Source organism: Brassica rapa, chromosome A06 (genome assembly GCF_000309985.2).
Source record: "Brassica rapa cultivar Chiifu-401-42 chromosome A06, CAAS_Brap_v3.01, whole genome shotgun sequence".
In the NCBI taxonomy this organism is placed as follows: domain Eukaryota; kingdom Viridiplantae; phylum Streptophyta; class Magnoliopsida; order Brassicales; family Brassicaceae; genus Brassica; species Brassica rapa.
Genome location: NC_024800.2, coordinates 24,042,913 through 24,069,544, shown reverse-complemented (window position 1 = coordinate 24,069,544; position 26,632 = coordinate 24,042,913). Strand labels below are relative to the sequence as shown.

Genomic DNA, 26,632 nt, shown 5'->3' with positions numbered 1-26,632 from the left:
TGTGGCTGGCTTTGGAAAAATTCACATCTAATACATAAATATAGAACATGGCCTTTCGGGTACACTCTAAATCTCGTACATGATTGATAAATAGTGCACACAGATTAGGAAAGCAAATACAGATATACATACAAACAATAAGTGTACATTGATGGTCCTGCCATGGCTACAATATAACAAAATTTTAAGGATCCTGCTCCTCTGTTGAAAAGCTTCATTGTCTAGTCATATGCTTAAGAAGCAATGACAGAAGAAGGTGACAACTTTATGCAAAAAGAGGCAGACGCATGAGCCCTCCAAAGCAAGAATGAGCTTGAGGGCCAATCCTGGAACTGCTCTTTAGTTTACATCTCTTTATCTAACATCTCCACTTTGTGGGTTCTTCATTGTTTTGGGGGTTTGTGGCAACCTCAGTAGCTTCTTGTTGGGCTCAGCGGGTCGTAATCATAAGCTTCACCAGACTTGACAAACCGTCCCTTCACACGCCGTCTCACATCAGCTCTTTCTTTCCTAGAGACATACCTCACTCGCTTGTCAAACCTATTTACACAACAATATTAGCAATGATGATAACATTCAAAGATGGTGAATGAAATCCCATTTCCAAGTTGGGTTTAAACACTTACTTCCGAGCCTTCTTCTTTTCTTTGTAACGTATAACAGCGTTGTTACGTGTTGTTGCACTAATCTCCTGCGCTGTTGGAGGGCACCATAGTGGTGTCTCCTTCGAAACCTGCTGCATCGATGACACTCCACAGTCTTGAAAATCACCAGCGTTATTACCTTCTCCAGTGGCACCAGAGAAAGATATATTCGAATGAGCTGGCTGTGATGAGAAACAGATTATAGGTTCGGTTCTACAAGTCATGAACGAGTCTCCAGATGCAGCATTGCTTTCTGCTGGCTGCTGTCCTTGGATTAGTCCCTGAATAAAGAAAAAATACAAAGAGAGAGAGAGTGAGAACCATAAAAAATACATCCTTCATGTTAGTGATACTAGTCTTATGGAGAAAGAACCTCATGTTTCTCGAAAAGACTTTCGAGTCCCCCATGTTCAAAGAGATCTTTGGAAGAGTTGTAAGCTGTACCAAAGAGCTCATCATACTTCTCAAAAGCCATGTCCATTTCATCCATTATGAGATTCCCACAAAAGTCATCTTCAGATACTCCAGGACCCTGCAACCAAAAATAAGAACAACATTTATACACCACTTGCTTTTAAGACGCTATCCAGTTCAAGTGACCGCTGGGACGAAACTAATATTAAATGTTGTGGTTTTGGGTCCAGGGATTACAAGCTTCGGCCCCGAACCTCCTGGTATTCAAAAAAGAAAAACAATATGAAGAAAATCAAGTACATTACCTTAGCCAATGTGGACTTTTCTTGTGCAGCAGAGCTAGTTCCAGGCTGATCTACATCAACATCATGTCCACCTGATTTCTTTTCTCCTGTGCCTTCATCTATAGTCATCAACCCCATCCCTTGCTCACAAGCAGACTGTCCACCTTTAGAGAAATCCAATTCCAAACAGAAAGACCATATCGATGCAAGCTCCTCACTCGAGGGGCAACCAGAGTAGCAGTTAATGGTTTGCTTCTTATGATGCGAATTAGTAGCTCCGTTGTGGCCTAACCAGTCACAGTTTTGACAGAGGGAAACCCTCTCGTCGGTGCACCGAACAGAGGCTGGCTGCGCATTGCAACGCTCGCATATCAAAGTTCTTGAATGACGTTTTGATAAAGCGTTAGCGGAGTGAACGTTACGGTCGCAGGATAGGCACAGACACGCTGCATCGGAGCGGCAATGGACCATTGATCTTTGTTCACCGCAGAAGTCACACATGTAACCCATTTTTATTAAAAAAAACTGAACCAATCTGATGTTTTGGCTCAACTGTAACGCTGGAGAAAGCAAAGCTCCTTTCACTGATCAAATAATTAAACCGTTTTTGTTAGTTACCACAATAAAGTATATAACTAACAACTTCTTCACTTTGATAAGTCTTTTGATATTAAAGGACAAAAGGTTGAAACTTGGTATCAAAAGCAAGTTCAGAAATAGAATAAAGATCCAAACTTTTGAACATTTCTTTATTAAGGGTTGTAACATCTATAAACGAACTATGTATAAGACTGCTAGAAAGCAAAACTAGAGAGCAGAGCAAACAATAAAGTCACAGAAAGATTAGCTCAAGTTATAAATTTACAGATCAACGCCAGTGAATACTCTAATTACACAAAAATCCTCAATCTTGCAATCCATCAAAAGAGTAAACATATCTAGAGAGAGAACCATAAAGAAGAGCAACATAGATCCATTTCGAGAACCCTCACTCAAATAAGAACACAAGGGTTTAGAGATAAAAGGAACTCACGTATGATAGAGACCGTCTCTAGTATCTTCAGAAGCAGAAACAACAAATGTTTTTAATAGGAATAAGCTTCAGAAGAGAAGAGATGAGAAGGTTTTGGTCTGCGTGTGGAAAAGAGTAAAGAGAGAGATGGGATAGATAGACAAATGGGTGTTGACAAAAAAAAAAAAAAAAACAAATGGGTGAGTTGTCCTCAAAGGGACATGTAGTCATGTGACTTGAGAGATAAAGCTTATTACAAAAAAATTAGGGGAAAAAGTGCAAAAAGTTTCATTTTTCAAGGACCCCACAGATATTTTAGGAACGTTTTCTCACGCGCTCGCGCATAAGAAAATAGCTATACTCGCGGTAATGAGTGTACACGTGAACCTTTTTATTGCGCTTTCTCGATCCTGGATTCTCAGAGCGTACCTAAAAACCTGCCCCTTTTAGATGTACTTTACGCCCTTATTACAACATTATTGGCTTTGACTCTCCCTAAAATATCTCTTCTGTTCTGTCTCTTTTTTTTATTTGTGCGTTTCACACTCACCCACATGAACAAAATATCTTCGGCCTACTAAAAGAGGAGATATTTTTAGTTTTCTAGGTGAAAAAGAAAGGAAGACCCAAATAATATCTGCCAAATTAGATACGTCTGTCTACACAAAAATATACAATGTAATCTGTAACTCTGACACGCAGCCAGTATCTACTTTTTCAATGATTTGTACCTACTCCTTCCCTTTTTACCAATAAGATTAGTGACATAGCTTCTAAAATTATTTTATAGAATTAACGATAAATGACAACGATGATGGTATGAATATGATTATGAAACAATTGGTTCTACAAATGGTCAATTCTAGTTAACTTAACTCCATTGCCGATAGGAAATATATGTTATTAACTTATTATTGCTGCAATGCCATTATAAGAGAGTCGCTATCTTACTATTTACCCGATTGGGCCTTGATTTAGCTGTCACATTAAGTTATCTGGCAAACAAAAAAAAAAGACTGTGCCAAATTTCCAAATGTGAAAATGAAAGAATTTAGTTTGTTTCGACTAGGCGGCTACATTTGAAAGGTTTAAGTTCAACCTACATCTTTGACAGAGAAAAGGTCAACTTAAATCATGTTAATGCAACTACCAGATCATATGTATAAGTATATGAGATTTTAATTCACCAACTGACAACTGTGCATATATGAAACCATCTCTAAACTGGATGACAATGGTTCTATAAGAACTTAACCTTCCTTTATATTTCAAACTTAACCAAAAACGTGTGGCCCAGTGGTCTTTGTAGATGGTTCAATCTCTCAGACTCAGATTCATAAGCATGTATATTAATATTTTAGTTTAATTTATCTATCTGATTTAAATTTAATAGTTAGAAAACAAAAACACCAGTAAAATAGAGACAGCCGTAGAAACCATTTCTTCCCACTTCATCAACGATTCGCCATAAAGAAACGTACATCACTTTTTAGTCTTTCTCTTTCTTACTTTTTAATATTGTATTACTACTTTCCTGAGAAATTTTTCTTCAGAAACCATCACTAATCATGTTCTAAGGATCTAGTTTTCCATCTCCAAAGATAGTTAGCTAATTATCCATTTTTTACTAATCATGGTGATTAGTCTGGATTTCAACAAGAAACCTCTCCCGGTGATCAAATAAATTATAAAAAGAGATTTAAAGAGTATAATTAAAACACTATAAAATTTCTATGGTGTATTAACATTTATCACTCAAGTTTCCAAGCATAAAGAAACAAACAGAACTCATGCAATGGCCCATAACCACTAGATGCCGAGTTGTACCGACTCAAAGGACTACTCCCTCCTCCACTATCCCCATCCTCCGCATCGCTAAAGTACTCGTCTACCATCATCGCTCCAACCGCCACCGGCTTAAACAAAAACAGCCCCGAGCTCGCCGTCGACTCCGAACTCCCAAACAACCAATCATGCACATCGTAGTACACCATCACAGGAGTTCTATCCACCAACACCATCACATTTCCTCTAAACTTCCACTGCAGATTCTTCACGTGCACCAACACGATCCCATCCATGCTTATCCACATCTCTTGATCTTTCTCATCGTTCGAGCTCTCCACCACCACTTCATGTTCCTTTCTCTGCTCGTCGAATCTCGCTCTTGTAGAAAACGTTTTCTTCCCAAAAATGCTCTCTTTCTTGAAAGATATAAACCCCTCGACCAGCGCGGGTCTTGACTTCGTCCTCTTGTAAGCTTTATGTTTTAAGTCTCCCAACAACAAGACAACCTCTTCGTCCGAAACTATCGCCACGTAATAATCTGACACCGGCTCGGGGCTACCGTTTCCTGACAACTTCGCCGACCTTAGATCCCAGAAGACCTCCACGAAGTTTCCTTCTACGTCGAATGACTTCGAACCTCTTTTGCTCCAGAACTGCCACGGCTTGACAAGATCGATCTTGCAGCAATAGTTCATATCGTTGTCTAAGCTAGAGACCATGACGGTGAGGGAATGGTTCATGAGATTCTTGGACCATAAAACCGTGACGTTACGGAAGAAGCCCGCCACGTGAGCTTGGTAGCCGCACGTGACTGTGCTGTGAGGCGTGGGGGTCGCAGCTGACTTGAGTTGTGCCACGGTCTTTGTGGTGTCTGTTATTTTAGCTGCGAATGCGGCCGGCTGGGTTCCCATAGATGGGATACGAAACGATAACATCTTTATTAGAATCAGAACCTAATATCCTTAAAAAAAAATTGTAACAAAGACTTTGCTCTCAACATGCAACAGCAAGATTCTTGATCAGAGTTTTGGCTAAAAATGGCGATAATTGTTAATGTTTTTTTTTCTGTATGATTTGTTCTGTTGACAAACGATTTCAGTTTGTTTGTTTCAGCTGAGAATAGACAGTTTTTTTTTTGTTTGGGTTTTGGCAAAAGAAAGAGCAAAAGGAGAAAGGATGAAAGATTTGAGAGGTTATTTGATCGATGGAACACCGATGAAGAAGGAGTCTATATTTGGCATGTTAATATTGGCAAAGTCACTTATCAAAAAAATATTGGCAAAGTAGATAAAAATGGCTTTGTGAAAAATGGCTTTATGAAGTTCAAACAAAACGAGTGTAAGATGCATACCATCTTAGAAATGTTTCCAACAAATGAATCCTTTATTTAGCTCATCAAAACCTCCACGGATGGCGAAGAGAGATTCACATATTGTGCTTGTAACAATAGATTCATAGATTTGATCTTGAGATACATTACACTATGATAAAGTTGAAAATAAAAACAAAAAAATGTCTAAAGAGAATTATTTATTAATTTTTTATCAGAGATAGAATAAAAATACCTAAACTTAAATTTATCAAATTATTATAGAATAGTATATTAGATAATAAAAAGTCGTATTCTTTTAAATCTTTTAAAATATTTTTAATCCGCACAACTTCTAAGGGTTGATCTTTATCTCTCAATATGTGCACATATTGTCGTAACATTACATTATTGTTGAACCATAAAAGAGTAAGTCGTCGCCACCAGATCTGACCAACCTTGAAAGTTGTATTGCCCGATTAAAACATATAAATACACTAAAAATTACAACCGATTAGACTCACAATTTCGGCGTAGTTTGAGCTCACAAATCCATCATAAATATCTGATGTGTATAATAAGAGTTAGATTGCAACCAATTTGCGATAATCTTTCTTCTATTTTCCATATGCAACGATCACATGGCGACAATTTAAACTAGGTCACTTGTTATATGGCATAATCGATATTGTATAATCGAAATTTGGAAAAGTCAGAAAGTTGGTTCTAAGGTTGAGAGCTTACGCAATGCAAGACAATCATCCAATAATAGCTTACTATAATCATTTTCTTGTCGTTTTTTCAACTATTTTGTTATTAATATATATGGAAACGTAGACTTGCAAGCAGGGGCGGACGGAAGAAAGGAGTGGGTCTGGCAGGTGCCCCACACATTTTTTTTTTTTTTGCCTTTCTTAATGGTAAAAAGAAAATTGTTTCTAGTAAGTTAAAGAGAAGAAAAAAAAATGTCTCACCCAATCAAAAACAAAACAAAACTGTTTCAATCTAATTACAAATAAATAAGTTTGTTCCAGCCTAATTTTTTTTTTTTATCAACGTTCCAGCCTAACTAGAATTAAGACGATATAACATATTTAACCCGATCCTAAATATACAATAACTTAATAACTTAAGTATTCAGCTCATATAATTATTAATCAAAATATTAAGAACCCTAATATTTCCTTGTTGAATGTTACAACTTACAAGCCATATGTTTATTCTCTTTTGAAAAAAAAATCTGCGCACAAAAAAAGTTTTCTTATTTTTACTAAGTAGCACAAAGCTTTGTAGACTGAGCATGGTGTTGTATCAATCATATAAAAATTGGACATTAATTTGTGAATCCATCAAAATTACTTCTTTAGAATATTTTCTAAGTAAGATTATCAATCATTTTTGATAATTTATCATATATTTGATTTCAATTGAACTATTCACTTCTTTTCATTGTTTATCATATTTTAAAATACTATTTTAGTTGTTTTTATTAGGTACTTATGACACAATACTTTTAAGAAACAATATCAATCTTCATTGAAAACCAATATCTATAGTATAATATAAGTTTTTCATTATATATGGGTGGTTTCCTATGTTTTTAGTTGATTGTAAGCTTAAAGTTTAATTTTGAGCTTTTATATGATTATATTATATTTTGAATAAATTGTTCTATTAATTATAATAAATGTAATTTGTGCTCCATTCTAAATAAATTTTTGACTCCACCCCTGCTTACAAGTTCTGAGCAACAAGAAGCAAAACCCCACAGTTTTTTTCTACAGTACACTTACTCAAATAGACAATTTATTTCATAAGTGTTAAAAAAGACAATTTATTTCATATATTTGGGCACAGAAGATAATGCTTTCTATCTTTACAGAATAGTTTTTTTTCTTTGATTTTCTCAATTGATACATCTTTGCCATGTGTTTTATCAAACTTATAACCTGTTAAAGTTTCCAAAAAAAAAACTAAATATTCTTCACTAAGGATAATTTGGAATGTGTCGGTAAGAGTTATAAGAACTTTCTAGGGCATTTCTAAAATATGTAATATACTATTTTAACCAAAGAATTGTTGATAAGCTTGTACTAATAAACTACTAGCTGGTTTTTATATAATTTTGTTAACAACGAATTGAAAACGAAATCCTAACGATCGTCAACAACTCACTCATATATCAGAAGACAATACACCATTAGGAAAGACATTTCTTCAGACTTGTAGTATATCAGAACTCAAGACTTGTAGTCAATCCTCTTAAGCAAACAAGAAGATGAAGGTAAGTATATGTACTAAACAACAAGTAATATGGTGTAAGGGTTTATATGGCTTCTTTGATTGACGTTATCATTTTCACACGCAGCAAAAGATCCTGTTTAGAGTGACTATGACTGATGACAAGACCCGAGCAAAAGCTATGACAAAAGCAGTTCAGTTCAAGGGTAAGAAGACCTTCTCACCAAAAAAAAGGTAACCAAACACCTATGTTGGATTTAACCTTTTTGTGTTATGATAGGTGTCTCAGCCGTGGAGATAAAAGGCGATCACAGGAACCAGATAGAGGTGACTGGTACTGAAGTTGATATGATCGGCCTCACCAAAAGGCTCAGAAAGAAGGTAGCCTTTGCAGAGCTTGTAAGCGTAAGCAAAGTCGAACCTCCGAAGAAACCAGAAGAGAAGAAGGATGGGGACAAAAAGGAAGGCGATAAGAAAGATGGTGACAAAAAGGAAGGCGATAAGAAAGATGGAGACAAGAAGAAGGAAGAGGAGAAGAAGCCCGCGCCCTGTAAACCATGTCCACCGCCATGTAAACCATGTCCTCCGCCGCCATGCAATCCATGTCCTCCTCCTCCTCCTCCTCCCTGTTATCCATCTCCTCAAGGATACGGCGTGCCTTCCGCATTTCCCTACCCGTGCAACCCCTACAGTTACATAGGGGAACCAGTTTACAATCAGGAACCCGGTTGCACAATCCTGTGAAATGGGGTTTGCACGGAGGAAGATTAATGGAGAAGAGATCACAGCTGGTGACCAAATGTCAAGACCAAAAGAATCAATTATGTTCAGTCACATGAATAAAGCTCTAAAGTCCAAATTAACTTGTGCTATCTCTACATGATACTACTCTCTTTATGCATTGCCTATTAAATATTTGTATGCGCCCAATCATATCATTTGGCCTACAATCTGTTTCCTTCCTTGCATAAATTGGTGCATGCTCATATTCATAAAATCGCAATGGTTCCGGTTCTTCTACAAAACTAACTCACTGACCTTAACTTTTGTCGAAGTGGAGATAGTAGTAGTAGCCAAACAAAGACTATTTTTTTTTTGTCAAAAGAAATCTAACGACCTCTTTTGTCACGACCACGTCCTCTGCAACGCCCAATAGCCTTCCCTGGTAAAGTCCAAAAGCAAAAAAACAGGAATCAACGAATGAACAAGAAGATGACCAAAGCTGATGAGTATAGTTCTTACCCCTAGGAGTGTTCTCTACAAGTAAACTCACAAGGTTCAAACTATCGAGGAGAATGTAGTAGCGGATATTGTTCCCCCACTCTAGCTTAGATGATCGAGAAGTGACAGGGTTCTTCCCCTTGAGAGTCAGTTTCACAGTCTTTTTAAGTGCGTGTTCATGCTCACATCAACACCTTCAAGCAACATCAACAGCAACATTTTTTAGGGAACCTCTTAAACTTACACATGACTAGGCTGTACATCTTAACTAGCTTTAGAACTAACTAAGAACTCAACCAAAAAGTGAATCGATTCTCCAGTATCAAGACCTAGAAATCAAGTAATCGATAGAGACAAGAGAGAGCTAAGAGCGTAACGTACCAGTGATAGTGCCAGGGACGACACGACGGGGTACCGTTCTTGAGCTCGATCGTTATTCAACTTAATCAAGAACCTGACCAAGGGAATAATTCAGTTCGAGAATGGAATGAATTTCAATGTAGGAGAAAGAAAATTTACCTGACGAGCTTCATTTTCCCCTTTTTTTTTGATCAAGTTTAGGGGAGAAGAAGCAAAGATGCAGAAATTCAAGGCTAGGCTTTGTGCTCAATCGTTGCTCTCCAACTGATTAGCGGGTGGGTTTAGGACCCGACCTAATTTGGCCCAGGGGCTTCATAAGGCCTGTTACTACTTTTTAACGATCCGTATCAACATGCTATAATAATCATTACTGATCGCAATAAACTTTTAAATGATATTTATAAATTTATTAGTTTTCTCAACTTTAAAATTTTGAATTTAACCTAAATTATTCGAAATCTATTAAAATGAATAATGAAATCATATTTATAAATAAATATATGTGATAAAACCGTGTGATTTCAAATGTTGTAGAAAACTATTTATACCTAATTACCTATGATTTATGTAGAACTTTTCCTTTTTTTTTTTTTTTGAATAAATGTTAAATTTTATTCATCCAAAAAACGTTTTTACATGAGATGCATCAAAAGGCTGAAAGGCAAATAATCAACAACTATTGCTTAAACTTGTTATCTTGTACCAAACCACATTCGCATCCCTTTCTCCATCTTTTGATCTCCTTGGCGCCGAATTGTGAACAGTCTGTTCCTCACATTTTTATCAATGATTTTAGCCAGCAAAACATGAGGAAGCTGCTTCCCTCCATGCCGTCTGCAGTTCCTCTCTCTCCATGTCGAATGAGCTGCTGCTTGAAAAGTATACCTTATCAAGAAGAACCTCACCCGATCCTGACCTTGTACAAGCATAAGCTCAACAATATCATCCCATCTCTCGGTATATACCAAACGAAGCAAACCTCGCATGAGCATTCTCCATATTTGGCTCAAGTAAGCACAAGAAAAGAACAGATGATTTCTTGTCTCCACTTCCTGTTTGCACAATACACAAGTTGGATCTATAGCAGGGTTCCATCTCAACATCCTATCACATGTCGACAATCTGTCCAGTGTCGCAATCCACATATGAAACGAGTATTTCGGCGTGGCGTGCTTGAACCATATATATTTACTCCATCTTTGCAAAACGTATTCTTTGCGGATCAACAGCCAAGTATTTTTGGAGGAGAACATAGTTTTGTAGATCTCTGCTTTACTTCTCCAAACCGCAATGTCCTTTGCACCATTATTTGCAGATTTTATCTTTTCTATCTCTTCCTCAACTCTATTCAGAATCACTACACGATGTCTTCTTCTTCTATGTTTCTGTATAGCTTCAGCCACTGTTGAATTTTCAGGAATGCCCAAATCCATAAACCCTCTTGCTCCCAGCAAATCCTTCAGACGCCCCATATTGCACCAATGATCATACCAGAAAGAAGTATCCTCACCATTTTTAACTTCCATTCGATGAAACCTTCTGGCAGAATCTCTAGTCTTAAGGATTTTCTTCCACATCCAAGAGCCAACTGTGGTGGTTTTCTTAATAGACCAGAAAGACCTTTTCCGGATCAGATACTGCTGAACCCATTTCACCCATAATGAATTCTGACCAGAAAGAAGTCTCCAAACTAGTTTGAGACAAGAAACCTCATTCACCTCTGTTAAGACTCTCAGCCCCAGCCCACCTTCTTCTTTCTTTTTACAAACTTCTGCCCATCCCACTTTTGATTTCTTCATATTTAACTCAGGCCCCGACCACAAGAATCCAGCACAAAGTTTCTCTATCCCACTTAGACATTGTCGAGGAAGCCTAAAAGCTGAGAGCCAGAAGTTTGTCAAACTCATGATGACAGATTTAATTAACTGCAGTCTCCCCGCATACGATAAAAACCTCCCATTCCAATTGCACATTCTTGTCCTAACCTTCTCCATCAGCGGCAAGTAATCTGCTACTGTCATTTTCTTAGTGAGCAAAGGTAAACCAAGGTAACGAACTGGAAGCTGGCCTGCTTCAAACGGAAAGTTCTCAAGTATAGCCTTCCGATTATCTTCAGAAATCCCAGCCATATACAATGTCGATTTTTCCAAGCTGATTTTCAATCCAGAGAGCTTCTCAAACTTCTCAAATACCTTGAGAACCCCTTCAACAGATCTCTTCTGCCCATTCGTGAAAACCATTATATCATCTGCGAAGCATAAGTGAGTGAGAAGAGCATTTCTACATCTCGGATGATATCCCACTAGTCTATCAGCAGCCGCTTTATCTAACAACTTGGAGAGAACATTCATGCAGATAACAAATAGCGATGGAGATAGAGCACAACCCTGTCGCAAGCCTCTGGCGCTATTGAAATAACCAGCTAGTTCTCCGTTAACTTGAACAGAGAATGAAGCTGTCGAAACACATAGATTGATCCAGTGAATGTATTTAGCTGGAAACCCCAAAGCTTCAAGTGTTGCTAAGAGAAAAGGCCACTGCACCGAATCGAAAGCCTTAGATATATCGATCTTCATAGCACACCTTGGAGAGATCTCACTCTTGTGATAATCTTTTACTAATTCAGTAGCTAATAACAGATTCTCCATCAACAACCGGTCCTTAACGAATGCTGACTGATTAGATGAGATGAAAGTAGGCATTATATCTTTAAGACGGTTGGCTAGAAGCTTAGATATGACCTTATACAACACATTACAGCAAGAAATTGGCCGATAACCCTTCATTTCCTTAGCTATATCTTTCTTAGGTATCAGAGCCAGGATAGTAGAATTGATACCTTTAGGAAGAAAGCCTTTGATGAAGAATGATTGAACTGCTACAACCACATCATTCCCAATTATTTGCCAAGCTGCTTTGAAAAACTCAACTGTGTAACCATCAGGTCCCGGCGATTTATTTGATGGCATTTTGAATATCACCTCCTTCACTTCTTCTGCTGAAACGTCTCTGATTAAATTATCACAATCCTCTTCACTGCAACGAAACTGAAGAAGATCTTGTAGGCTCTCCACACTAGGTATTTCATAATCCAACGGCCTATGAGTGAGTAATTCTGAAAAGAACCTCTTGGCTTCTTTTTTGATATCTTCCTCCGTTGTAGCTATACTACCATCAGGACAGACTACTTCTCTGATGGCATTCATCACCTCTCTAATTTTTGCTACATTATGAAAGAACTTATTATTCCTGTCACCAACCTCCAGCCAGTGCATTTTTGACTTCTGCTTAAAGACCTCTTCTTCTATATCAGCAAGTTTCTGCCATCTCTCCAATGCTTCACATTCCCTCCTCATAGCATCTGAGCTCGGATTCATTAAGGTTTCTCCTTGTCTATCACATAGAAGTGATAGCGCCTCCTTTGTCTGCTTATGGAGCTGGCCCAGTTTATCTTTACTAAGAGACCTCAAACGCATGCTTAAGACCTTTAAGCTTCTTCCCAAGTCTGTATAAGGCTGAGGTTGAATGAAAGAGTTGATCAGTTCCTCTCCAGTATTCTTCAACTGTCGGCAAGAATTCATCCATTGTTGCTATCACATTTGTAAATTTAAACGGTTTCCTTTTCTTCTGCTTGTCCTCAATATCAAAATGTATCATGCACCTGAGATGATCAGAGCATCCACCTGGTTCAAAAACACTATACGCCCTCCCCAAACCATGAAGAGCAACATCATTAATTAGAACCCGATCCAGCTTCTTACAAATTAAATCCCCCTCCCTCTTGTTACACCCATATCTGATAAAGCGCAATGTTGAGTAAGCTCCTGTAGAACTTTTCATTGTATATTTATACATTGCATAAAATTTATTAGGAAATTATTTTCTCAAAAATATACTATATCATAGTGGAAAATAGTTAATTCTGATTGTCTATGATATACATAAAAGAGAAAATGACCAAAATAGCACTAAATCAAGTTTTTGTTCCCAAACTAGCACACAAGGCGAAAAGTCACAGAAATAGCACTCAAGGGGTGGGGTTTAGGGTTTAGAGTTTAGGGTTTAGGGTTTAGAGTTTAGATTTTAGGATTTAGAGTTGAGAAGTGAGGTTTTGGGGATAAGATTTCAAATTTTGAAAAGTAAAAAAATTTAAATTTTTCAAAAGATAAAATGCTATTTTGATCATTTTAGTTTTTGAGTACTATTTTTGTGATATAAACTTAGAAATGTGCTATTTTGGAGATTTGCCCTACATAAAAACCAAATTATGTGGATTGTATTTCTAAATCAAAATCTATTTACATACGAATTTAATATGACACAATTTGTCGACAAAAGAAAATGACACAATTTACTTTGGATATTCAAACAAACAGAAAATTCCGAAAGCACCCATTGCTTCTTCCTTTAATCGCCAGGAAAAGACGTAAAGCCCATTAACGTAGTTTTTAAATTAGCCGAAAAACTAACGGTTCCCGAGACCCCATCGCAAACCAAAACCGAAATAATAAAATAAAATTGTATAAAAATCTTTTTTCACTTTCCCATAATAACAAGACAAAGCAGGAGAGTCCGACTCTCACTCCAAAGTCTGCTATTATAGCATTTCCAGATTTGATCTCAATTATTGATTTCTCAGAAAACCCATAGCCAAAGAGAGAGAGAGAGACACTACAATGGCGTCTATAGCTGCAACTGGAGTTCTAAAGGTACCACCACCCGCTGCTGCTTCGTGCGAGGCGGTTCCCACGATGACTCTTTCTTTCTCCTCCTCTGTTTCTCTCAGAGCCACCGTGTCTCATCGCCGCGGATCCGTTCTTTCTCGTAACCGAGTGAGGAATCCGATGATCGTGTCCCCCAAGGCCGTCTCGGATTCTCAGAATTCGCAGACCTGTCTCGATCCTGATGCGAGCAGGGTGAGTTTTTCGTCTTCCTGATCTCATTGTTTAAGTAACCAAAACAACACTTGAATCTTCACTGATACGGAGTCGTTTCGAAGTAATGATTTGATTTTATTGGCAGAGTGTGTTGGGGATCATCTTAGGAGGCGGAGCTGGAACGCGTCTCTACCCTCTCACCAAAAAGAGAGCCAAACCCGCCGTTCCCCTCGGCGCTAACTACAGGCTCATCGACATCCCCGTCAGCAACTGCCTCAACAGCAACATCAACAAGATCTACGTCCTCACCCAGTTCAACTCCGCCTCTCTTAACCGCCACCTTTCGCGAGCCTACGCCACTAACATGGGAGGTTACAAGAACGAAGGCTTCGTCGAGGTCCTCGCCGCTCAACAGAGTCCTGAGAACCCCAACTGGTTCCAGGTAATATCAAATCCATGATCTTGTGCTCAGGGCCGGGCCTGGGCCAAGCCTGATGAAATATTCGCCTCAGGTCCCCAAAATTAAAATGCAAATAGTATTAGACACATCGGTATTTGGAAGGGATCCTAAGTAATATATAAGATAGATGGACCATTCTACTTATCACCAATTGGTTTTAGGTTGGAAGTTCATCTAGCTTAACATGGTATCATAGCCCGATCCACGAAGTCCAACCTGATCTATCGATCTGGCCCAAAGTTGGCCCATCGATCCTTGTCCGAGCATTCCGAGATTGACGCTCAAAGAGCCATCATCTCAAGGGGGTGTATTAGACACAAAGTGTCCCACATCGGTAGTTGGAAGGGATCCTAAGTAATATATAAGATAGATGGACCACTCTACTTATCACCAATTGGTTTTAGGTTGGAAGCCATCTAGCTTAACAAATAGACTTCTACAGTTGTAAAATAAATTTTAGACCGCCAAACTACTTAAATTTTTACTAAATGGTTTACGGCCCCAAAATCTCAGGGCCGGTTGTGCCTTGTGGAAGTTTTTTGAATGTGTTTATTTAACATGTGGTGGTGGGTTTGTTGTGTAGGGGACTGCTGATGCGGTGAGGCAGTACTTGTGGTTGTTTGAGGAGCATAATGTTCTTGAGTATCTGATTCTCGCTGGGGATCATTTGTACCGGATGGACTATGAGAAGTTTATTCAAGCGCATAGGGAGACTGATGCTGATATCACCGTGGCTGCGTTACCGATGGATGAGGAGCGAGCCACTGCTTTTGGGTTGATGAAGATTGATGAGGAAGGACGTATTGTTGAATTTGCCGAAAAGCCAAAGGGGGAGCAACTTAAGGGCATGAAGGTTTACAAGAAAACATAAAACTTAACGCTAACTCTCTGTTTTGTCTTGAAAGCCACCTTGTAGATAAAACCTTTTGATTTCATTGGCTTTTACTAGGTCGATACAACGATTCTAGGTCTTGATGATAAGAGAGCCAAGGAGATGCCGTACATTGCGAGTATGGGTATTTATGTTGTTAGCAAAGATGTAATGCTTGAGTTACTACGGAATAAGTTTCCTGGAGCTAATGACTTTGGAAGCGAAGTCATTCCTGGTGCCACTTCCCTCGGACTGAGGGTAAGTGCTTTGTCTACTACTTGTTAGCTTTGAAGTTCATGTGTATTAACATTTAGTTTGTATTCTGATTGTTTTGCAGGTGCAAGCTTACCTATATGATGGCTATTGGGAAGACATTGGTACTATAGAGGCATTCTATAACGCAAATCTCGGAATCACCAAAAAACCGGTTCCTGATTTTAGGTACATCAACCACATTACCATTTGGATATTATTCAATACGCTATTGTATCTTGGATGATTGATATCTTAGCTTCTTTGAACTCTTGATGCAGTTTCTATGATCGTTCTGCTCCGATCTACACACAGCCACGTTACCTACCACCGTCTAAGATGCTCGATGCTGATGTCACAGACAGTGTCATTGGAGAGGGCTGCGTTATCAAGGTAAAAATCAAATATAGCTCCTCTTCTGATATGCTTTATAACAGCACACCAAAACCTTTTAAACTTTGGATGCAGAACTGCAAAATACATCACTCCGTGGTTGGACTCCGTTCCTGCATATCAGAAGGTGCTATTATTGAAGATTCGTTACTAATGGGAGCTGACTACTACGAGGTAAATGCAGCAGCCCCATTTGTACTGCAAGCCACTTGATAAACTGTTGGAATAACATCAGCCTTTTTGATCATGGTGGTTATTGTATTTTGCCTAGACTGCTTCGGAGAAGAGCCTCCTAACGGCGAAAGGGAGTGTACCCATAGGTATCGGGAAAAACTCGCACATCAAAAGAGCCATCATTGACAAAAACGCACGTATCGGTGACAATGTCAAGGTTAGGAACACACTTTCCAAGCTCATTATACACATATCTTTGTTTACACCTGTTCTGGTCTTAAAAAGGTTTTGGTCTGAACTTTGGTGCACAGATCATAAACAGCGACAATGTGCAAGAGGCAGCGAGAGAGACCGAAGGATATTTCATAAAGAGTGGTATTGTTACCGTTATCAAGGACGCCTTAATCCCAACCGGCACTCTCATCTAAACACATACACATGCTCCTTTTTTGCATTTCTTCTATAAACAGGCAAAGACAGACTTTCGTGATGTAAACGCCTATGAAATAACTTAATTTAAAATAAGTTCTCTAAGTTTAACTTTCTTCAGCATCTAGCATACAAGCAGTTATACAAAAAAGGTTGATCTTCATCTATCCGAAAAGAGTGGCATTCAAGAACACATGACTATAAGCCGAAGTCAATACTTTTGTACATACAGCTAAACTCTTCACTAAGCCTGACTTTATCTCTTATATGAGACACTGATAGTTGGGTATATTGATACCAATGCCAGGATCAATGCGTTCGTCTAGTTTGCCTTTTTCGCTGATCTTACGCCCATCCTGTTTCTCCATTTGTCCTTGAGATCAGCGGGAGTACGTGTTTCGTGGAAAACCTCGGCTCCCATTTCCAGAATTTTCCTCCATGGCATGTTCTTCTTTGCTTCTGCTGAAAACTTCTCCACTCCCACCTGAGAGAGCCAAGCCAACACATATCAACAACCATTCAAGAAAAGGTATCACTGCCAGTGTTTATTATAATACCTTGAGCATTTCTTCTTCTTCGGGTGTCCAAAATAGCCTCTTTCTCTGATCCGTCTTCAAAGATGACATGTCCCTGAAATTCCATGAGGTAACTCTCGTTATTTAATGTGGATATGAGATGAGATACTCTTCATGTTCACGTAAATGAAGAAAAAAAGGAACAACCTCACTGTCTTTGACTTGGCCACTTGGGTTGTTGCGCTATGTTTTCTCTGTTGATTCTTCATCTCCCCTGTTATCTGCTCAGTTACACCTTCTCCATGTCGTTCGTTTGTTGATTCATCCGATGAGATTTCACTACAACTCAATATTAACTGCCGTCTTCTTCTTCTTGGCTTCTCATTCTGTTGGCTCTGGTCTTGCTCTTCCCCTGAAACATCTCCCTTTCCCCCTGCACCACCTGTAGTTTGATCTTTTGTTGTTTCTTCATCATCCTTGTCTTCCTCAGCATCTTGAAACTTTTCTGTATCCTCTTGGTGTTGATAATCTATTCCTTCAGTCAACGGCACCTCCTCTTCTCTTGATCGATCAGAATCTTTCTCCACTTGCAACTGTTCCTTTTCAGATGAACAGACACCCTTCTCTCCCCCTAACTCTTGATCCCTCACAACGTCGGTTCCATCCACTGAATGATCTTTACTTAGACACTTGGAGACTTCCTTTTCCGCCACAACGCCCTTCTTCCTCACTGACTCGTGTTTCATCATTAGAACTCTGAACCAGCAATAAGGACAGTAGGTCTTTGCGAGATCCTCACTACTACTACTACTTAAATCAGGATTCAAACACTCCCCATGAAACCAAAGAATACAGCCAGTCCCAGAACAACGAGATACCCCCTCGTCTAAAATGTCACATACAATACAAGCTTCCAAGTTCGATCCTCCTCCTCCTCCTCCTCCTCTAGTGGTCTCACTTGTCCCAAGACAATGACGCTTCTTGGATGGCACATCTCTTTCATCAAAAGTGTCTGGAACTCTTTCAGCATCACCACTGACACAGTGTGTGGTGTTCACTCCAGAGGCAAATCTTTCATTAGCTTCACCCTGTGAGAAATACATCAAATTAACATTCACATAAAAGATTCTGGATTCAAGCTCTACAACCACTCAAATTCACAAAAGAGCTAGCGGGAGAGATCAATTGCGATTATAACGAAGCTACCAAGCTTTTGATTATAACCTCCAATTGCGATTCGAAAGGAGGGAAGGAAGGGGGAATTAGGGTTACCGGAAGAGGAGCGGGGGATGGATAGGGATCGAGGGAGTTGCGGGGAGCTCTATGCGGCCGAGACCTAACGGCAAACGACTTGGATCTCATCTTGATTTTCTTCTTCTTCTTCTACAGTTTTCTCATCAGTCTCTTGCTTCCTCTTCGCCTGAGAAGTTTGAAATATCCTCTTCTCAGGCGTTTGAAGTTTGAAATATCCTCTTCCCCAAGACTTTTGGGGTTTTAACTACAGTTTTGCAAAACGTTTGGGGCTATACTATAAATAATATTAACTTGTTCAGATCAAAAACAAGTTTCACACAAGTTTGTCTTACATCAAGCTTTCCCAAAACCAGAGGCTCCACGGTCTGATACGGCAAAACGAGCACAGTTTCAGGCTCAATCTGCTTTGGCTTTTGAAGGAAACCTAGGACTCTGTGGTCTTTCATCTAAGTGAAAGGTGTGCAGAGCAATTACAAGAGCCAGAGCCAGAACCAGAAGAAGGAAGAGTACTGAGCTGGACTGCAGCTGCCATAGCCTTCGCAGTTCGCACCTGGACTCACCCTCGTGTTGACAACTGGTTACATCGTGGCTACACAAAAGCCTCACTGGTTCATGAGATATCTAGCGTGATAAAGCTTGGACGCAGAGGATCCTGTTAGGTCACTTCAATAGCAAGGTATGTTGCGCAACAATTCTTTTTCCGCAGACACACTATGTAACTGATTCATTTTTCTCCCTTTTGATTCATAATAGTTTGAGAAGCTACAGCCAAAGATACCCTAAAGTGAGGAGCAATGACTACGAAGTTGAGATCTTTCCTCTCCCAATACGCTTGGTTATGTACGGTACAAGAAATACTTTCTTCTTGTAGGCGCATATGCATGCAGCTCTTTATTGGAAACAAAATGAATAATAGAATCGTTATTGACCATTTAAGATTTGTTGAATAGATTTTATATATATATATGTACGATATTATCAAAACAAATGAATGGAAAAAGAATGAGATTCTGTGTACATATATTGGACACTGGACTAGACATAGAAGTAAGAAGAGTGATTGGTCGTGTCTCTAGAGAGAATGGAACGTGCCTCAATCACCGAACGAGGAGCTTCCATATCCTTCTCCTGTAGCGAATTCCCTTGCAGCCTCTGCATCTCTGATGCGAACGTGTCTTCCACTATCTGCACACATTTTCATCACAACTCAAGTCTCAACACCTAAAAAGATTTGTCTATTATACAGTGTAGTGCTTGAAGTTTTCGTTTATTACCCCAAGAGCATAGTAAGAGCCTTTGTAGCCTACTTCATTCTCCTTTCTTCCCTCAAGAAACTTCAACACCACCTGCGCCATTCTATCCCAGAAAAGACGGCATGACGCCACGAATATCTGACTTGTGAAGACATCGTGCATGTTTGAGATCGAGTCTGTGATTTGTGAGCATAACATCCTCATACGCTCGCGGACTTCGACTTCTCTCTCGTTTTCTCTTATCTCCTCCAAGATTTTCTTCAGCCTTGTGGTTTTGTTTGATTGCGTCTGAAACATCGAACCACACACGCACACAAAGATTGTTAAAAACAAGCTTAAATTCGAAGCAAGGCAGATCATGCGAGGCTTTAAACAACTTACGTTGCTGACAAGTTTATCAACCGCAGCCTGCATGTAGTTTCTGTATTTTGTCCTGAGCAAAACTGTGATTACGTTCATCTGCTCCCCAAAGAGTGACTTCTTATCCTCAACGACAGGAAGACACGAAGCCCATTGTCTCAAAATATCCTCGACTCTCTGATGTAGAACATCAAGAATTCTCTTTATGGTGTTGACAAAAGTTCCCAGCTGCATTCAACGAGGGGTAGAGTGGCACAATGAGGTTCAAAACAATTCCTTAGAAAGGTAACAAAACGTATATCAAACATGCTCAAAGGGTGGCTCTTACTTGAGTCGGAACAGAGTAGAGAGCTGATGACTGCCTTCTTGTCAGCTTCTGAACATGCAAATTCAGTCGCTTTGGAATGCTGTCTTTCAAAGGAGTCAATATCTCACTGTATTGTTTCTCAAGAGATTTAACAATGGCTCTCTCTATGATTGAGGCAGTCTAAGAGTACATGAAAAAAAAATGAAGCCAAGTTAGTCTTTGTAACCATTCAGTAAGCTGCAAACTTATAACATATATATAACTTTATAGCTCACGTTTTCCAAAATCAATGTGTATTGTGGCCATCTACTAATCACCACTTCATACTCCATAAGAGAATCTTTTATTCTCTCATACATGTCCTCAGCAAACGGTGATGTTGAGTGGTTTGTTATTACACCAGACCAGGGAACCTGTCAAAACAAGCCATCATATCTTATTACAGTCAAATGATAGGTTTTATTATCTTACGGAACAACCCAAAATGATCAGAAATATTACCTTCTCTGCTTTGCATCGGTCAAGTAGCCTGAGTTCCATATCATGTATCCAAACCATTATGTAGTTATGGAATAATCCCCTAGAGTCTATACCACCGTGTACTGGACTGAGTAAAATAAAATAAATAGTTAGTGAGAATGAATGAGTTTGGTGCCATCATATTTTGATCCCAAGAAGCTAATTTCAAACCTGATTCCCCATGAATCGAGGCTTCTTTCAAAATCGGAAACTGCTATCAGAAGCTCATTGACATGAGGCTGTGGGCAAGATGGTGGTACTGCTGACAGAAATGCTCTGATCCGGTTACATAGCAGCGTACTGTATACGGCAGCGGCTATGTTTGATAGGTCGATTGAGCTTGAATGATATAACAAGGTATATGATAAAATAAGACCAAATCAATATCAAGACTCGGAGATAATCTCAAGATGAAAACAAGATGACATGATCATTTACCTTGGGAGTACATGTTCATTGGTAATCTTTATGTCAGCCTCTATTTCGTTGCTTATGTTTAGACAGAGATTCTTCATTTTATGGTAGGCTGTAGAAATTGTGACCGAGTCCAAAAGAAAACCTTCAGAGTTGGAGGAAACATATTCATCGGTCTCAGCCATGTGCTTCCTGCACCTCTTCTTTGCTGCTGTCTGCAACGGGTTTTTCATTAGATCAAGAATATCGTGAACATCATAGTCTTAAGGTCCGTATGAGCTTACCTTAAGGTAATTCTTCAAAATTTCTTGTCCTTCGGGAGACAATATATCATGAAGAAGGCAGAAAATCTGAACAGCTGGAGCAAGTGCTGTTGAAGCTGATTCTTGCACCGGACCAGATATGTGTGCCAACCCTGAAGGGCAGCTTTCATCTAATGACTTGTAGTTCTCAAAAACATTTGCCAAGAGTTTTTCTATCTCTATTTCACAATCCATTAAGATACTTTTCTGCAAGAACAGAAAAGTCGTCAATGTAGTCATGATAGCCATTAAGCAGATTTCAAACTAAAACGTGATAGCTCGGATATTTTCAAGAACTAGTAGCATCAGCCTTTTCGATTTGCAAAAGAAAACGGGAAGTACCTCCTGCCTGGTCAAGCTCTTGTCACTTCGAGCGCTTAGGATGGGCACTAGTAACTCATGCACAAGTTGTAAGCATGTTTTAGTAGGAGTTGCCACATTCATTACATGTGAGAGATATCTGCAATGTATGGTGAAGTATATTTGAGTTAGTAGATTTTGAGCTAAATAGATACAAGACAGTATAGCCAAATATATTATTTATGATTACCTTAACTTGGTATATGAATCGGAAACTCCATAATATTCTGCGAATTCACTCAGCAACCATTTCCAAGACCCATTTAGTCTTAAGTTTTGAGCATGAAATCTTTGGGCACGTGTGGCAGCTTCTAGTAACAAATCGTATGCTAGTGTCTCAACAACAGGAGCACTCTATAACAGAAAAAATGCAAAACATTAGTGAGGGCATTATCTCACAGAACAAAACATAGATAATCTGAGAATTTTTGGAGAAAGACCATACCTTTATGTGACAGTCTTCATCGGATGAGGTCGTGCTACCAAGGAAGAGCTGGATCTTGCCTACACAGTCTTGTTCACCATGGTATATTGGCCACCATCTTACATTTTCATTCTGAACAAATGTAGAGTTTTCTTCAGTATATTTAAATATTCGAAAATACTATAACATATTCTCAAAGCAAAATGGAAGATATTTATCGCACGGAAGGCATATTTACCGGATTATCAGTTAAGGATGCCATTGGAATTGTTACTTTTCCTTGAACTGATTTTTTCTTATCATGAACTTCTATCAGAAGAGCGTCGCCTTCAGGCTCGGGAAAGCTGAAGGAGGACTTGTGAGTAAAGCATTCACACGGAAACTATGAAACTAAATTCTGTAGCTTTCATTTATTCAAACAGCTTGCAAAGTTACAAGTGATTTCAAGAGAAAGAGAATAGCTTACAAGACATGGTAACTTCCAGTTCCTGATTGCAAACAAACGGAAGATCCTTGTTCGACTTGATCTCCTTCTGCTGTGCTCTTCATCTGAAGGTAGCAGGAGAATTGTTCTGCAGAAACACAAAGATTAAGTCATGTCATCACATATCAATAGAGGTATCATCTTCCATTTAGTAAGAAGTTTGGCCAATATCAGACGCAAATCAATCGGCCGAGACAAGTTAAGTTAACAACCAAATATCATTCAAATGGTTTAATAAATGTTTAGTTTTTCATGTAAGAAAAGGAAACCTTCTGAAACTGCTGAAAGGGTAGCCGTCTTGATAGAACTCATCCCAGTCTTCACAAGTGATGAAACTTGGCGGCAATACTCTGCCCCCATTGGGGTGCTCATTAAACTCCGCAGCGAATCTATGCCTCTAAGTTTGCGTTGTGGTATCAATCGAAGTCTCCTCACTATAAACAAAATTTAAGAGGTATATTAATATCTGATTCATATCAGGCATCCACAAACTTATTTTTGTATTCAAGTTTTAGCTCATCAGAAGAAGAAGAATAGTTTTACCTTCCACTCTCAACTTTCTGACCACGTTCTTAGACTTCAAAGGTGTCTTTTGCTCTACTTTCACATTTTTGCTTTCTTCGGTTGATCGAACACCCCGAGGTTGCAAGAGAAACTTATGCAACCTATAACAACACATACAAAAGAGTGATTAAATAACTCAATATACAACAAATAAGTAATGCCTTGAAAACCATAAAGACACACAAGTCTTACCCAAATGCACCACGGAGAAGACGACATTCATCACGCAGAAACTCAGGTGCCTCAGAAGAACCCCTTGACCATGCATACAAGCATAGTCTTACGCAAGCATCATATGCCAGAAGACTTTGCCAAGCATACTGACCACTGCCATTGATAACAAACATTATGTAAGCTAAGCAGCCACAATAAAACCCAACAATTCCTCATTTCAAACCTCTTTCATTCTAAGTTGTGAAATAAAGTAGTTAACCTGATACTATGGCAATTCAACTCATCAGAGCTGATGTCCTCGATTTGCGCAGCTTCCTCAGTTTGAGTCTCCCTCACACTACACCAAACCATGATAACATTTACTAACCCATCAAGACTTCTCCGCAGAACAAAAATAGAAAGCTCGATGCATACCTTTCACTAAATTCAGGATACAAATGAGAAACAGTATCACCAGCTAAGCCTCCAATGTTTACTTGTTGATGATGACTCTCAACACCAGCTTCTCTGCAAATCTCATCTTCAATCTGCTCAATCTCTTTCTCCAACTCCACGATGTTATCATCTTCTCCAATATCCATTATAGGTGGTGCACTTGGGGTCCCGATATCTTCATTACTCTCCCAATACACCGAACCCTAATACAACATTTTGTTCCTAAATTTAGCAAAATTACTCAATTCAAAACCTTCAGCGAGATCGAATGTGTACCTTGGAGCTCAGAGTACGCGGCCTCTCATCACGGAGATAGCTCCCCGGAGTCGAATTCGCCAAGGCGAATCTCCGTAGTCTTGATTCGCCGTCTGTGACTCTTCCGTTAGCAAACGGAACTTCGATTCTCAGATTCATATCATTCAACACTCCTCTGTTCAATTTCGAGGTGGGCTTTGTTGGCCCAAACACTTCTTCTTCGTCGTAATAACGCCTCACAACCTCGTCATCATCGAGATCGTAATCGGAGAGCAATTCGTTAACTCCTCCTAAGGCGTCAGAACCAGATGAGATACTCATGTCCTCGTCGTCGTCGTCATCATCAGTGCGAAGAGAAGTGGGGGTTACGAGCTTAGGGGAGCTGAGCTTCAAGGGAGATAAGGTGTGAGGAGAGATGAAGGAGAGAGGAGATCGCGGGAAGGTGGTGGTGGATGGAGAGAGATTCTCGGAGAGAGGAGATCTGGCGCGGGGAGTTTGAAGCTGGGGTGGTTCGGGATTGGGTGATAGTTTTCTGATGCAGGTCGCCATGAGCAAAAAGTTGGAGGTGAGTGAGAGTGGAGAAAGAGGAAAGATGAAGAGGATTAGGGAAGGAGCGGCTGTTTCGATTAAAGAAATAATGCCAACGGCTAGTTTTGACCTCTCCTTTTCGTGTAATTGAAGGAGACGAGTGGGGAGAGCTGCCAATTTATTTATTTATTCTTCGTTGTTTGTCATTCTTTAGGACTTGAGCTAAGCCCAAAAAAGGATAACTCAAATCTTACAAAACGATATTGCAAAATTAATAAACAGTAAAATTTTGATCCGAGTTTTTTTTTTTAATGGATTTTAGCCGGTTCCTAAATTTATAATTCGAACAGAACTAAAAACCAAAATAATTCAATTTAAGCCAAAGTGAATACTTGAACAATTCCTAAATTTTTAAAACCAAAAACTGAAATATCCTAACTGTAACCGAATGTGGAGAATTAATAGTGCATCTATATTTAAATGGTGTGAAATAATCATTCTATTTCTACAAATTAATTAACTTCTTTTAGTGGGGGTACCTATGTTGTTTTGCAAAATATAAGTGACTACTTTAACAATTTGGTTACTTTAAGAGTTAGTTATATATGTTTTGTTTCTTTCTAAGAAAATCTCTACTAATAAAAGGGAGCTTTTGAGGCTCCATAGGGCGTCCACATCAGCGGAAAAAAATTTTCTCCAAAGATGACACGTGGCATAAAATATAGTTTTACATTTTAATATTAATTATTTTCGTAATAAAAGGGAGCTTTTGAGGCTCCATAGGGCGTCCACATCAGCGGAAAAAAATTTTCTCGAAAGATGACACGTGGCATAAAATATAGTTTTACATTTTAATATTAATTATTTTCGAAAATTGTAAAAAATATGTAAACATACAGCATTAAAAAATGGAAAAACTACATTAAACATATGTAAGATTACTATTTTTCACTTAAAAAAAAGACGGTTTATCTCCATAATGTAACATTACCGTTTTATAAAAAAAAAAAAAAAACATTATATATAATTTCGAAAATAATAAATATATGTAAAACATACAACATAAAAATGGAAATACTACATTAAACATAAATATGTTTGACCATTTGTCCAAGTTCTTCTATTAAACATTGCCGTTTTACATTAAAAATAGAAAAATACGTAAAGATTTAAACATCTATCTTAAAATATAAAATATAGACATTAACTAAATATAAAGTATAAAAAAGAGAAATACTCAATATATAAAAAAATAATAATAAGTAAATATTATAAATATATAAATATACGAATTATATATACAATAATAAGTAAATGCACATTTTTTTTAAAATGGAAAGAGTATATTAAATATTAAACATCTATCTTAAAATGTAAAATATAGATATTAAGTAAATAGAAAATATAAGAAAAAGAAATACACAACTTAAAAACAATGGAAAAAGTATATTAAGATTTAAACATCTATCTTAAAATGTAAAATATAGATATTACGCAAATAGAAAGTATAAGAAAAGGAAATACACAATTTAAAAAAATGGAAAATGTACATTAGTATTTAAACATCTATCTTAAAATGTAAATCAAACTTAAAATATAAAATTATTAGTAAATAGAAAGTATAAGAAATAAAAATACACAATATAAAGAAAAATAAACTCTACTAATAAAAGGGAGCTTTTGAGGCTCCATAGGGCGTCCACATCAGCGGAAAACATTTCTTCCGAAAGATGACATGTGGCATAAAATATAGTT

At 38.4% G+C, this 26,632-nt stretch overlaps 7 protein-coding genes and 1 long non-coding RNA gene across 8 annotated transcripts; 3 read left to right on the top strand and 5 right to left on the bottom strand.

Annotated features, from left to right (window-relative positions):
- Positions 1-10: 10 nt before the first annotated feature.
- LOC103874939 (zinc finger protein CONSTANS-LIKE 10) lies at positions 11-1,899 on the bottom strand. Its single transcript, XM_033273799.1, has 4 exons — positions 1,364-1,899; positions 1,018-1,176; positions 627-925; positions 11-540 (listed from the first exon to the last, which is right to left on the bottom strand). Exons 1-4 carry the CDS (start codon positions 1,850-1,852, stop codon positions 411-413), a joined length of 1,077 nt encoding a protein of 358 aa, XP_033129690.1. The 5' UTR covers positions 1,853-1,899; the 3' UTR covers positions 11-410.
- LOC103874941 lies at positions 1,862-7,080 on the bottom strand. The gene is made up of 2 exons (XM_033273810.1): positions 2,376-7,080; positions 1,862-1,926 (listed from the first exon to the last, which is right to left on the bottom strand). Exon 1 carries the CDS (start codon positions 5,075-5,077, stop codon positions 4,106-4,108), a length of 972 nt encoding a protein of 323 aa, XP_033129701.1. The 5' UTR covers positions 5,078-7,080; the 3' UTR covers positions 1,862-1,926; positions 2,376-4,105.
- A 403-nt stretch (positions 7,081-7,483) lies between these two features.
- LOC103874943 (heavy metal-associated isoprenylated plant protein 16) lies at positions 7,484-8,650 on the top strand. Its single transcript, XM_009153381.3, has 3 exons — positions 7,484-7,735; positions 7,820-7,898; positions 7,973-8,650. Exons 1-3 carry the CDS (start codon positions 7,730-7,732, stop codon positions 8,434-8,436), a joined length of 549 nt encoding a protein of 182 aa, XP_009151629.1. The 5' UTR covers positions 7,484-7,729; the 3' UTR covers positions 8,437-8,650.
- Positions 8,651-8,801: 151 nt separating this feature from the next.
- Positions 8,802-9,446, bottom strand: LOC117125760 (small nuclear ribonucleoprotein SmD1a). The gene is made up of 4 exons (XM_033273571.1): positions 9,433-9,446; positions 9,295-9,367; positions 8,935-9,073; positions 8,802-8,854 (listed from the first exon to the last, which is right to left on the bottom strand). Exons 1-4 carry the CDS (start codon positions 9,444-9,446, stop codon positions 8,802-8,804), a joined length of 279 nt encoding a protein of 92 aa, XP_033129462.1.
- Positions 9,447-13,812: 4,366 nt separating this feature from the next.
- On the top strand, positions 13,813-16,850 carry LOC103874945 (glucose-1-phosphate adenylyltransferase small subunit, chloroplastic). Its single transcript, XM_009153383.3, has 9 exons — positions 13,813-14,189; positions 14,296-14,592; positions 15,194-15,463; positions 15,560-15,739; positions 15,819-15,922; positions 16,015-16,126; positions 16,202-16,300; positions 16,398-16,517; positions 16,612-16,850. The coding sequence occupies exons 1-9, from the start codon at positions 13,950-13,952 to the stop codon at positions 16,726-16,728; spliced, it is 1,539 nt and encodes a 512-aa protein (XP_009151631.1). The 5' UTR covers positions 13,813-13,949; the 3' UTR covers positions 16,729-16,850.
- Positions 16,793-18,736, bottom strand: LOC103874944. The gene is made up of 4 exons (XM_009153382.3): positions 18,517-18,736; positions 17,452-18,332; positions 17,287-17,359; positions 16,793-17,213 (listed from the first exon to the last, which is right to left on the bottom strand). The coding sequence occupies exons 1-4, from the start codon at positions 18,604-18,606 to the stop codon at positions 17,052-17,054; spliced, it is 1,206 nt and encodes a 401-aa protein (XP_009151630.1). The 5' UTR covers positions 18,607-18,736; the 3' UTR covers positions 16,793-17,051.
- A 202-nt stretch (positions 18,737-18,938) lies between these two features.
- On the top strand, positions 18,939-19,486 carry LOC103874948. The gene is made up of 2 exons (XR_634302.3): positions 18,939-19,174; positions 19,252-19,486. It is a non-coding gene; the product is annotated as an uncharacterized LOC103874948 (long non-coding RNA).
- On the bottom strand, positions 19,437-25,487 carry LOC103874946. The gene is made up of 20 exons (XM_009153384.3): positions 24,371-25,487; positions 24,074-24,297; positions 23,919-23,996; positions 23,678-23,812; positions 23,465-23,586; positions 23,191-23,355; positions 22,904-23,009; positions 22,676-22,781; positions 22,459-22,569; positions 22,204-22,367; positions 21,996-22,113; positions 21,636-21,860; positions 21,376-21,566; positions 21,109-21,276; positions 20,920-21,025; positions 20,694-20,831; positions 20,440-20,598; positions 20,133-20,339; positions 19,773-20,039; positions 19,437-19,683 (listed from the first exon to the last, which is right to left on the bottom strand). The coding sequence occupies exons 1-20, from the start codon at positions 24,896-24,898 to the stop codon at positions 19,534-19,536; spliced, it is 3,468 nt and encodes a 1,155-aa protein (XP_009151632.1). The 5' UTR covers positions 24,899-25,487; the 3' UTR covers positions 19,437-19,533.
- Between the last annotated feature and the right edge of the window lie 1,145 nt (positions 25,488-26,632).